The 12,635-nt window shown below is 36.5% G+C and overlaps 1 protein-coding gene across 2 annotated transcripts in view; it reads right to left on the bottom strand.

Annotated features, from left to right (window-relative positions):
* Nucleotides 1–12,635, bottom strand: part of PBX3 (PBX homeobox 3) — a 255,868-nt gene that overhangs the window by 57,149 nt on the left and 186,084 nt on the right. For both annotated transcript variants that reach the window (XM_049774180.1, XM_049774181.1), the window contains exon 3: nucleotides 6,114–6,355. In XM_049774180.1, coding sequence (XP_049630137.1) covers nucleotides 6,114–6,355 — 242 coding nt within the window. The remainder of the gene's footprint in view (nucleotides 1–6,113; nucleotides 6,356–12,635) is intronic.

Here is a 12,635-nt window from a genome sequence, read left to right as displayed (position 1 = left end):
CCCTTAGTGCAACAAATGGCAGAAAATTTGCTTGACAATATGAAATTTGAAAGACTGTACCCATCCATGAAAAATTTCAAAAAATGTTGTCATGAAGTTCTTGAGATATTTACACTAAAAATATTTTATTTATAAGACTAATTTCAATGCACTTTCATAAAACCAACATATTGAATAAAATTCATTTTAACCATATTTTTAAAAGCCAGCAAAATGAATATTAAGTATTTATGACTATATAATCTATAAAGCAATAGCACAAGGATTTTTTTCCCTGATTTGGGCTATCTATGTTGTGCCAGGGCTTACTCCTGGCTCTATGCTCAAAGGTCACTCTTGGCAGTGTTCAGTAGATCATAAGTAATGGTGGGGATTGGACCTGGGTTGGCCATGTGCAAAGGCAAGGACCTGCCTGTTGTTCTCAAGATTATTTAATCTGATTAAAATTAAATTTCTTTCATACCTAAGGAGATTTTGTTAACAAGTGTGTAAGCAGATGTTGAGATCCTCAAAAAGAACAAGACCATATATGTCCTTATAACAGTTTAAGCTCTATGCTCATTTTCTAGTGCCCCAGCAATCCCTGCATTTGAAAGTCCCCTAGCTAAACAGCTAATAGCAAGTTGGTCGTGAGTGTTATGACTGGCTCCAATATTTCACCTGATTTAAGGAAAATTCAAAATCCATGTGTAAACTCAACAAGCAGGCTCCCAGACACTGGGGGAGGGTTGGAGCCCTTACAACACTTTGCCGTTAGCAAAAAATATCTCAATATAATTATAGTAGATAGCTTTCAATATGTCTCTATTATTATATCAGCTGTAAATTATGAAGTTGCCTGTATACAAACATTTCTTCTGGTACAAGAAAAGTCGGATAGTAGCATAGGGCAAGATAAATCATTTCCCTTTTTTTTTGGGGGGGGCACACCCAATGATGCAAAGGGTTTATACTCCTGGCTATGAGCTCAGAAATCGCTCCTGGCTTGGGGGACCATATGGGATGCCGGGGGATGAAACCGTGGTCTGTCCTAGGTCAGCCGCTTGCAAGGCAAATGCCCTACCACTGAGCCACTGCTCCAGCCCCAAATCTTTTCCTTTTTAACTGAAACCAAATAAATGTCTAAGTCAATTATGTGCAGAAGCCAATGTGTCATTGGCTGGAGAGATAGAACAGGGTGTTAAGGCACTTATCCCACTTCAATCCCTGAATCTGAATTCTGATGGGAATACTCATCCTCAATTAAAAAAAAAGTATCTATTTCCTTTTGGTAGAAAGGAGAAGCAGTAAGGCCTTCAATTCTTAAAAATAAGATTCACAAGATTCTTGGATCAAGTTCATTGGGAATTACCCTAACCTAATAATATTGTCTTTTAAAAAAAGACTATTTTGGGCCCGGAGAGATAGCACAGCGGTGTTTGCCTTGCAAGCAGCTGATCCAGGACCAAAGGTGGTTGGTTCGAATCCCGGTGTCCCATATGGTCCCCCGTGCCTGCCAGGAGCTATTTCTGAGCAGACAGCCAGGAGTAACCCCTGAGCACCGCCAGGTGTGGCACAAACCCCCCCCCAAAAAAAAGACTATTTTGAATGATATAGTATAAGCATTTTCTAAAACATGGTGTTAATCAAAGAGAACAACGAGGCATTATAAGATAATTCCTACAAATTTTGGAAAATTATCATATTGGGTTTCAGAATCAACAAAAGTTAAAACTGTTTGCTTCCATTTGGGTGAAAGTAATATTCAAAATTCTTATCACAATATATAGTTTATATCTAATTTTTGAAAACATTTATAAGTGAATTTAGATATTTATCATCAAGAATCATTACATCTAAGCCTATGTAACTAAGACATGATAAATAAAAACTTTTTTGGAGAAAAAAGGACAACATTCAAAAATAATACCATTCCTAAAACATACAAATAAAACTGAGCCTTGCAGCTTGGATTTCATTTTGTTCGAACAGTAGCTAAAGTCTGCTTAGCTTTGTAAATGTGGCTATGTTTATAAGGTACTTTAATTTACGGCAGTGGTGGTGTTTGTTAATTTTATGGCAATCTAAATCTAAACAGGCTTCAGATACATTTTCATTACAGTTTCATTTCAAACCACAGTAGAGTGAATAGCTCTAAGATTCCAAAGTAGTTTATTTCTTTTAGTAAAAGGCTCAACACAATTTTCTGATGAAGCCTCTGTTTTCACATATATGTTCATTCTATTTACTAATAAGCTATCACTCAAGTGTCCTTGTCGACTTTTAGGAGAAATAAATAAATTCTAGAAAATGATTAAAATTGTTTTTCCATCTCTATTCTGATCTCATTCCAAATGCAATCCAACATAGGCAACCCTGAATTATTTTCTAGTTCTATGTAAGTGGCACTGTGATTTACTGGAGGCATATTATACAAAACTTATTTTAAGCACCTAATATGATACTAATACTAGATGAGTGACACTAGACAAATCACTTAATCAGAGTCTAATTTTCTCATCTGTAAAGTAAAAATTATAATACCATCTATTTTAGAAATGCCACCCCATAAACATACATTAGTTCAAGGTAGCCTTCCTAAGAACTTCAATTTCTCTTTCTGAAATATCTATCCCAGATAAAACTTTGTATCCCAAATATTTCTTGAAATATTTCCTAAAAAGAAGAGCTGACCACACCAAGTCAAAACTCACTGGTTCTACTAATTTAGAAATAAGAGGGAAGGGCTATAGTTTCAAAGACAAATCCAAAAGAATTAAACACTCCTACATGATTTTAAAAGCAATTTAGAACCCACAAGGGCAATTTAGTACACAAAAATTCTGTTGAAGTAACCAAGTCATTCGTTCTATAATAAACCAAGTCATTTGTCTATAATACTCTATTAATTTCATACTTTTCCTTCTGAAAGTATTAAAAATGAGAAAAGAAATGTACACTTAATAGTTCACATTAAGGCTACTCAACAAATCTAGAATTAAGATTCATGATATCACATATGAGAAGGAATTTTCTCATTTAATATTTTAAATGTAAATATAAAATACACAATACAAATTAAGTTATGAAGAACTTATGTGTATGTGGAGGTTTTTTAGAGCCAAAGAAAATCCTTGGTGACAATAAATGATGCCAACTCCTCACAATTTTCTAATACGGTTCACTGCAAAGACTGTAAGGAATCAACTTGGTATCCAAAAAAATAAGTCCCCCAAACTTGGTCCCTGCTATGTGGATCTATCTATTCAAGGTGATTGGTGGTATTCATTTATTAAGTATATATAGGTATATTCAATATAAAATTGTGCAATTAAATTATACTATAAATCATAAACATTTCTATTGTTTATGCTCAGGGCAACCTTTTCAACCATGACTTATTTTGTTTATTCAATAATTCTTTTTATTTATTTATCTTTTTTAATTTGGGTCACACCCAGACATGCTCAAGGCTTACTCCTGGCTCTGTGCTCAAAGATTACTCCTGGAGGTACTCTAGAATTGTCATCTGTAGTGCCAGAGATCAAATCTGGTTCAGCTGTGTTCAAGTCAAGCCCTGCCCACTGTTCTCTTTTGTGGCCAAACTCTCAAATTACGTTAAATTGAAAAGTTCAATTAGTGACTATGGGTGTAGAATACTTGCCTTGCATGTATGAGACTCTGGGTTCAATCCCTGGCACCACAAAATAAGAAAAAAGATAGTTGTTTGTTTTGTTTTGTTTGGGGGCCATACCCAGCAGCACTCAGGGTTTTCCTGGCTCTATGTTCAGAAATTACTCCTGGCAAGCTCGAAGGGCCTTATGGGATGCTGAGGATCGAAAGTGGGTCAGTCATGTTCTAGGCAAATGCTCTACCCACTCTGTTATCATGCTGGCCTCAATCGTTGATTTTTTAATCAGATAGTACAAGATCATTTTTCTTTCTTTTTTTTGGGGGGGGGGCACACCTGTTTGACGCTCAGGGGTTACTCCTGGCTATGTGTTCAGAAATCACTCCTGGCTTGGGGGGACCATATGGGACGCCGAGGGATCGAACCACGGTCCGTCCTACACTAGTGCTTGCAAGGCAGACAGACACCTTATCTCTAGCGCCACCTTCCCAGCCCCACAAGATAATTTTTCAAAAATTAATTTTTTGTTTGTTTTTGGGCCACATCTAGTGGCACTCAGGGGTTATTCCTGGCAGGCTCAGGGGACCATATGGGATGCCAGGGATCAAACCTGGGTTGGTCCCAGGTTGGCCACATGCAAGGCAAACGCCCTACCTGCTTTACCTGTTCTGACCCCTCAAAAATTCTTCTTTTGAGGGTGGTACATACCCAGTGATGCTCAGGGGTTACTCCTGGCTCTGTACTCAGAAATTACTCCTGGCAATATTTGAGGGATCATATGGGATGCTGGGGATGGAACTCTTGTCAGTTGCATATAATGCAAATAAATGCTCTATCTCTTTGGCACCCAAAATTCTTATTTGCATATCTTCCACAGAAATATTTTTACAAATGATAAATAGAAATAGTTTGAGATCCTAGAAAGTTTCATTCCCCCCAAAAATGGGATGGCTTGTATTATATCATTAATTTATACTGTATTTTAATATAAAGTTACATATATCTTTCTATCTTCCCTCACTCATCTCTGGGATTGAATCTAGCATCTATTTAATACTACCATACCCAGAATAGTGGAGAGGGCAATGAAAAAAAAAACATATACAAATAAAACTATACAGGGAACTTAGGAGAAAAATCAGGATTAAAACTGAGACTCCCACATTCTGATAAGGAGCTTGAACTTTGAGAATTTCTTGACTATTATTTATGGGTGAAGTGATATAATACCTAAGATTCGTTCTAAAATGCTCCACTAAAGTGGTGGGAATATAGAGAGAAGGAGAATAAAATGAAAATAATAAGATACTGATGATTATTTATCACAAATAATTATTTATAGTAAACGGTTACTATTGATAAATAATTATCGCAGTTTTATAAGATTCAATTTTATTCTGAGATAAAGTATCTCTAAGGTAACAGAGCTTGTTTTATTACATTCTGGTGAATATTCCTCCAACAAAGTTCAATTTCAGCCTTAAACTAACAACTAAAAATATGTTTTAGTTGAATCATCATTATCATTTTGCTATATTTTATTATATCAAAGACTTTCTCATTTTCCCCCATATTTTAACATCTTTAACATTGGAAACTTTCCCCAAGGAATACCACATTATAGTTTAATTGGATAGTATTAATTTTTTTGTTGGTGATACATAAAATAACATATTTTCAGATTAGAGGGTCTCTGAGATTCAAGAAAGCATGGGTAATATAATTGCTGCATATAGCATCTTTTTTTTTTTTTTTTTTTGGTTTTTGGGCCACACCCAGCATTGCTCAGGGGTTACTCCTGGCTGTCTGCTCAGAAATAGCTCCTGGCAGGCACGGGGGACCATATGGGACACCGGGATTCGAACCAACCACCTTTGGTCCTGGATTGGCTGCTTGCAAGGCAAATGCTGCTGTGCTATCTCTCGGGGCCCATATAGCATCTTTAATCCACTCTGATTTCAATTTTATCACATAATGCCCGGTATTCCTTGCACCCAGGGTGTCAGCAACATCCTGGGAGCATCCTTCTCAGAGAGGTAAAACCAACTTGCTTACTTTATCAAGTCAGCTTCCTCTGCTTAGTCTCACAATCTCTAAGCATTTATATCTAGATTGATTCTCGAGCACACAATGCAGTGCATTGTGTAGCTTATGAATAAGACCAGTACATAAATATTACTCATACAGAGTACTGAAGGAACCAGGCAGTGAGGTTAAAGGAGGAAGGATGGCTGCAAGTATGATAGTAGGGCACGTGAATGTGAAGAATGAATAAAACTAAAAACAAACAGATGTGATAAAATAGGTTTCGCTTCACCTCTGAAATCTCCATGGAACTTCATTTCCAGAATCCAACCATTCACTTGGCATCTTTGCATTGACCTTCTTTATTTGGCTCTTTGTATTAACACCGACCCCTCAAATCCCTCAGAATTGGTTAGCACAGTCTAACAGAAGAGTGATAGAGGGTTTGGGCAGGACTAGGAGAGTGGCGGCTGCTGACCTGTTCATATTTCTCCAGTTCTGTGTGATAGATTTGTCTGATCTGGGTCAATTTGGCTCTGTAATCTGAGTGTTCAATAGAGTTATCTGAAGAACCTCCAGAGGCTGCCGCTGCTGCGGCTGCTGCCGCCGATCCCCCACCTTTCTCAGGACCTGAAACCCCTTCTGCCAAAAGCATATTGTCCAGTCTCATTAGCTGGGGATCCGGAGGGTCCTCCTCCTGGGCTCCTCTGATGCTGAGACCTTCAAGGAAAGAGAGACAGAGAGAGAAGAAGCGAGAAACAGGACAAATTGTGAGTATTTTGTTTATTTGAGGAAATAATCAAACAATATCAGTGTACAATTCACACAGAAAGCTTAGCTTTTTATATTTTATCAATAAGCATGATTAGTATAAAATTTCTTTCCAAGGTAATAGTTTTCCTTGAATTTCTCTCCTCATTTTATCATTTTTCTATATTAGATTCTTAAAATAAGTAATGGGAGGCTGGAGGGCAGGGGCAGCATGAATGTGGCTCAAGTGTTCGGGCATATGCCTTGCATGTTCAAGACACTGAATTTCATCTACAGAACTGAGTTCCCAAGCTCTTCTGTAGGTGCCCCTGGTATCCCTGAGCACTGTCAAATGTGACCCCAAAATAACAACAACAACAACAACAACAGAAAAGGAAAAAAAAAAAGAGAAAAATCATTGCAGTTTCTCAGATTATTCTAACAACCAACCTTTTCAGGTCTGGATGACTTGAAGGAGTAAACATTTTAGAAAAGAAAAAATTATTCTAAGGACCAGAGCCATAGTACAGCAAGTACAGTGCTTGTCTTGCATATGGCTGACCTGGGTTTGATCCCTTGGCATACTATGTGATCCTCCAAGTACTACTGGTAGTAATTCCTGAGTGCACAGCCAGAAGTAAGCCCTGAGCACTTCTGGGTTTGCTGAAAAGAAAAAGAACAAGAACAGAAAAAAAGGAAAGAAAAGAAAAGAATTAAAGAATTCCAGGGATACAAAATAAAATCATCCAAAAGTGTTTCTTTATACAGCTGGAAGACCAGCATTAAAATTCCCAAAGAATAATTAATAATCAAAATAAAAAAGTAAACAGGATTAGATGGGCTTTTCCATCATGTAATTTCAAGAGGAAAGAAGAAATACATACATTATCGGGTAATTAGCTATGCTTAAAAATACATATTATTGGGCCGGGCGGTGGCGCTGGAGGTAAGGTGCCTGCCTTACAAGCGCTAGCCAAGGAACGGACAGCGGTTCGATCCCCCGGCGTCCCATATGGTTCCCCCAAGCCAGGGGCGATTTCTGAGCACATAGCCAGGAGTAACCCCTGAGCATCAAACGGGTGTGGCCCAAAAAAAAACCAAAAAAAAAAAAAAAAAAAAAACACATATTATTAAATGAATGTTGTTAAGCAATTGCCAATAAAACCTAAAACCCTAAAGCCAGGACACTAAATACGAATTAAAAATGTACCATCAACACGGCCATACAGTTCTGGGCATGGTTGTCTCAATCTAATTTTGCTTTTAAATCAGGAACTTCCTAAGTGATGCCCAGTCAGCAACCTCATCTGAGTACTATAGATCACAGCTGACAATTCATAGGTTTAATCAGGTCACACAGGCTTTTTGCCAAGATGTTTTCAACAACAGTGGAGACAAAGTTTTAAAATAATTATCATGGTATAAAAAGCACGGGAGTCATGATAGCTCAAAATCAGCATCTTCATTAACATGTAACACAATCTAAAATATCCCAGACCAATTAACCTCTGTAAATCTGTTTAAAAGTAGGTTCCCCACACTAGTGATGAGGCATCCTGGGGAATGGGGGAGGAGGAAGTTGGCATTCTGCACGTCTACATTTGGATTCTGCCTTTTGCATCTATGACTGTTGTTTATCCACAGTGCTGCACATTCTTGTGTTTAGTGTAACTTACATGACAGTAACATCTATAAGCTGCCAAGTGAGCACCAGCTCTGAGATTTTATATGCTAACCTAAAACTACCAGTATCAATTCTTTTAAGAACAGATTTTATTCCTAGATGTCTGAAATACACCCACATGACAGAGCTCTGGGTTATCTTAACTCAAATGCACATCTTTAATTTCTTTCCCCCAAACACTTGAAAGCTGTCAGTTTCATTTAAAAATATACTTCAGAATAATTTAAACTAGTTAATAAAACTAATTCAATCATTTAAAATTATATCTGTTGCCTAGTCAGAGATAAATAAATGTGGTCTGAAAACTATACATAAGAGAATGAATCCATTTATGCATTCAAAAAGTTAAACACTTAAGACAAAATCAGAATAAACACATTGCTGGATAATTAAAGACAGATAAATATTTGCGATTTGGGGGCCAAGGTGATAGTACAATGGTAGGGCATTGTTCAATCTCCAGCATCCCATATAGTCCCCTGAGCTTGTTAGGAGTGATTCTTAAGCATAGAACCAGGAATAAGCATCTCTAGATGTGGTCCAAAACCAAAATAAACCAAAAAAGTTATTTCTTCTAGATTCAGAAGAAATTGCTTAATTTGTTCTAGATTCAGCAAATATTGGCTATCTTGGTATTTTGACTGAATATCTTATATTTTCTTCCCTTTTCATTATTTTGTTATATATAAAAATATCTCATAGCCTAAACATTATCATATTTCTACAGACCAGTGAGGATTCAGTGAACAATCTATCTTTCATGTCTTGAAGCACTTACATGTTATATGAGAGTTCCTAAAGTTTATCCTTATCTCTGTTGTTTCAGTTTTTTGTTTGTTGGCCACACCCATTGATGCTCAGGAGTTACTCCTAGCTACGCAGAACTCGCTCCTGGCTTGGGAGACCATATGGGACGCTGGGGGATCGAATCGAGGTCCATCCTAGGTCAGCCACGTGCAAGGCAAACGCCTTACTGCTGCACCACCACTCGGGCCCCTGTTTCTTTTTTTATTTTAAAAGGGTATTGGTGTTTTTTCTGGAAATACATTTATCTATTTTAAGGCTCCTCTGATTTCTTAGCTCTCCCCTTGTAACCAGACATATAGTTTCTCTATGTATATTTGATCAGACACTATAATAACAAATTAACACCCCTGCTCAAAATTATTTCACTTCCTGTACAAGAGAAGATCCTCTTAATGACTTCTACAAAAAAAAAAGCAAATTATAAAGGATATAGAAGAATAAACTGATTCAAAAAAAAATACAAAAGACACAAGTGAATTCTCCATAAAGAGCACTTTCAAATCTAATATGCATATAAGACACCATCATACCAATGGGAAATAATCCTTAAACTTAGTAGTGAATACAAATAATATTTTGTGATATGACATGTTCCTCCTGCAATGAATATTATTACTTATCTCAAAATTGAAAACAAATCACCACTTCAGTATTTATCTCAAACAGAAAAAATATTTTGTTTTGTTTTGCTTCTGTTTTTTACTTTTTGTTTTTGGGCCACACCTGGCGGTGCTCAGGGGTTACTCCTGGCTGTCTGCTCAGAAATAGTTCCTGGCAGCTACAGGGAACCATATGGGACGCCAGGATTCGAACCAACCACCTTAGGTCCTGGGTCGGCTGCTTGCAAGGCAAACGCCGCTGTGCTATCTCTCCGACCCCCAGAAAAAAATATTTTAATGCATTTTGTTTTATAAATTATGTGCATCAAATCCAAAAGAAAAAAACTTCTAAAACAATAGTTTTTCTTCTAGAAAAAATAGGTAAGCTGGTTTTGCCACAAAAGTACATGCTGCTTTGTATTTAGGTAATACTGAAACAATTTACCAATACTATTTACAAACTGATTTTCATCACTACAAATGGGCAAGCGAATCCATTTTTTCTCTAAATAAGATAATGGTTATTTAATATTAAATATCTATTAATACCTAGTTTCCTAATTATCATTTGATTTGAATATTTCTATTTATTTTCTTACTTGACATTCAAATTACTAGTTTATTTCTCATCCTACCTATTCAATCATCATTGCTTAACTGACCAATCTGGCAAAGTCACACATGGATTCCAATCATTAATACCAACTCCTCTGGGTCCCTCTAAACATTTTAATGAACTAAAATCTGCAAAGGTCAGAATAAATAGAGCAGAGAGGTTATCAAATGATATCTTCAAGTTGAAACTTATTTATACAATAATTTCTAATTGGCCATTCTGGTTTTGAATCCAAAATGATTACTGGAACATATAAAGAGATTTATAAAGTTTTCTATCTAGGCACCAGGGCATTGTAAAAAACACTTTTTTAAAATTAAAAAAAAAAACAAAACACGGCCCTATTTACAAGCTACTTATAACCACAACATTGATTTCAGTAGCCCTAAGATTTAGACAAATCATACAAACACAGCAAAACATTGTTTAACAATGAACTTGGCTTTGTTATAAGCCCACAGTTTTTTTGCATATCTTTCAGCAAATCCTAATTAGCTGTCTTTCAACATGCTGTGCACCTGCCCCATAGATAATGGGAGAGAGCATCTGCATAGACGGCTGCATTCGGAGGGCAATAAATAAATTACGGGTCAAAATTATTACAAAGCTTTCTCCAAATAAATGCACACCCTTCACAATACTAAGCTGCAGATGTGAAAAGTACCTAAAGCCCACTCAAATACTATGATTACGGGGCTGTTTGAGCTTATTAATCCGACTGTAATTCAAGCATTTTCAACAGCTCATTAAGGGTTCATTAATATATAGGCAAGCTTTTGAATTATAAATAAGCAGATTAGAAACTGCATTGGTTAAATTGTACAGTAGCAACACTGTAACACAATGAAGGCTTGACCTGAGAGAACGAGGTGCAAACATAGGGCACTGAATAAGCTTCTCTGGCTACCCTATTTTAAGCACCAATCCTATTAAACCATGACGAACTTCTCTTCACCCATGACTTGAAGAGTGGTGGACCACAGCTATTCCACATGTATTCTATACAGACATGAACTAGGAAAAACTGAGATCTTGCCCTATGTGTTTTCATCTACCAGGAAAGAAACCCAATTTCCCAGTAAGTTATTATCAGTTCTGCTTTTGCAAAATGTTATATTATCTAAACCGGCTAAAAAACAAAAGCTATTATGGAAACTTGTTTGCATTTTTCTAACAAGCAGGCCATAAAACTAGATCTCAAATTGGCTACAAGTTCAGGTCTAAGAAGCCTCTGGAATGTTCTCTGGTGGACTCATTCTTGACTCATTAAACTACTATCCCACAGTTATAGTTTAGAGAAAAATGTTTTAGCTAAATATATCATATAAAATAAAACTGAGTCCTGAATCCACTCTGCAGTCACTGGCAATCTAGTATTTTCAGTTTTTCTTATGTTTCTCAATAGATTTTATTTTGAATCAGTTATTCATTATATATATATATATATATATATATATATATATATATTACTGAGTTTTCCCCAAAATAAAAAAGGTAAAATAATTTTCCACCTGAAGTTCTTAAGCAGTTTAAGAAAGCAGCAGAAAACCTAGAAATGAAATGAAGGCCACAAGTCCTATGGTTATAAGATTTCATTTGAAACAATTACTTTTGGGTTGTGGAACAAAGACATTGAGGAATACCTCAAGGCACCATTATCTAAACCAGACTTAAGTATGAGAGCGTACTTTGGGGGTGTTGAACCAACAGATTTAATATAACTTATAGAGACAAGCCCATGAACAGAGAATGACTGACTGAGCCCCCACCCCACCCCCACGAGCCAAAAAAAAAAAAAAAGAGGCAAACAAAAACCACCCAACTGAATAATTTCTTCTCAGGAATCTGTTCTCCTGAAGGAACATTTAAAATATTATTTGAATCTATATTTCAAAAACCTACTTAGGTATAAAGATTGGACCTCATAATGAAAAGAAAAGAATCATATTATAAAGCAACTGTGAAAACAACTAATTTAGAAAATATTATGAGGAAATGAGAGATGTCATAGCTGCCTATCACATCCCATGGCCCATGCCCATCCCACTCTCGCTCCAAATCTCCTTTTAAGACAATGTTAGTGTCTAATCCACTGAATATGGCAGTCATATTACAAGCTAATGTCACTTTCACTCCTATTTCAGGGGACAGTGTGGTGTGTGCACGTTTTTCATGTCAGGTATATTAAATATAACACGGCAATGCACTGCACATTTCCACGCCAACCTAGTTGTCACTTTCACTTGACTCATTCTCTATTGAGGAAAAATGCAGCACTGGGAATTTACAAGGCTTTTCAGTTAAATGGACATAAATCACAGGTTTCATTCAAACCGAATAATCACTGGCCATAAAGAGCTACTTGTCTCTTACCATATATTACAGTGAAGTTCCTGTGAGCAATAATGCAGCCATTCATGGCAAAGAAAAACAGAGCGAGACATTAAGAACTGACATGTAATCCTGTTAGGGCCCTGACGTGGAGAGTGTGGCTGACATTTTTATCATATATGTCCATTTCTATTTGGAAAATCAGAGGAATAA

The sequence above is a fragment of the Suncus etruscus genome, chromosome 5, assembly GCF_024139225.1.
Source record: "Suncus etruscus isolate mSunEtr1 chromosome 5, mSunEtr1.pri.cur, whole genome shotgun sequence".
Classification (NCBI taxonomy): Eukaryota; Metazoa; Chordata; class Mammalia; order Eulipotyphla; family Soricidae; genus Suncus; species Suncus etruscus.
This window is presented reverse-complemented; position numbering and strand designations above follow the sequence as displayed.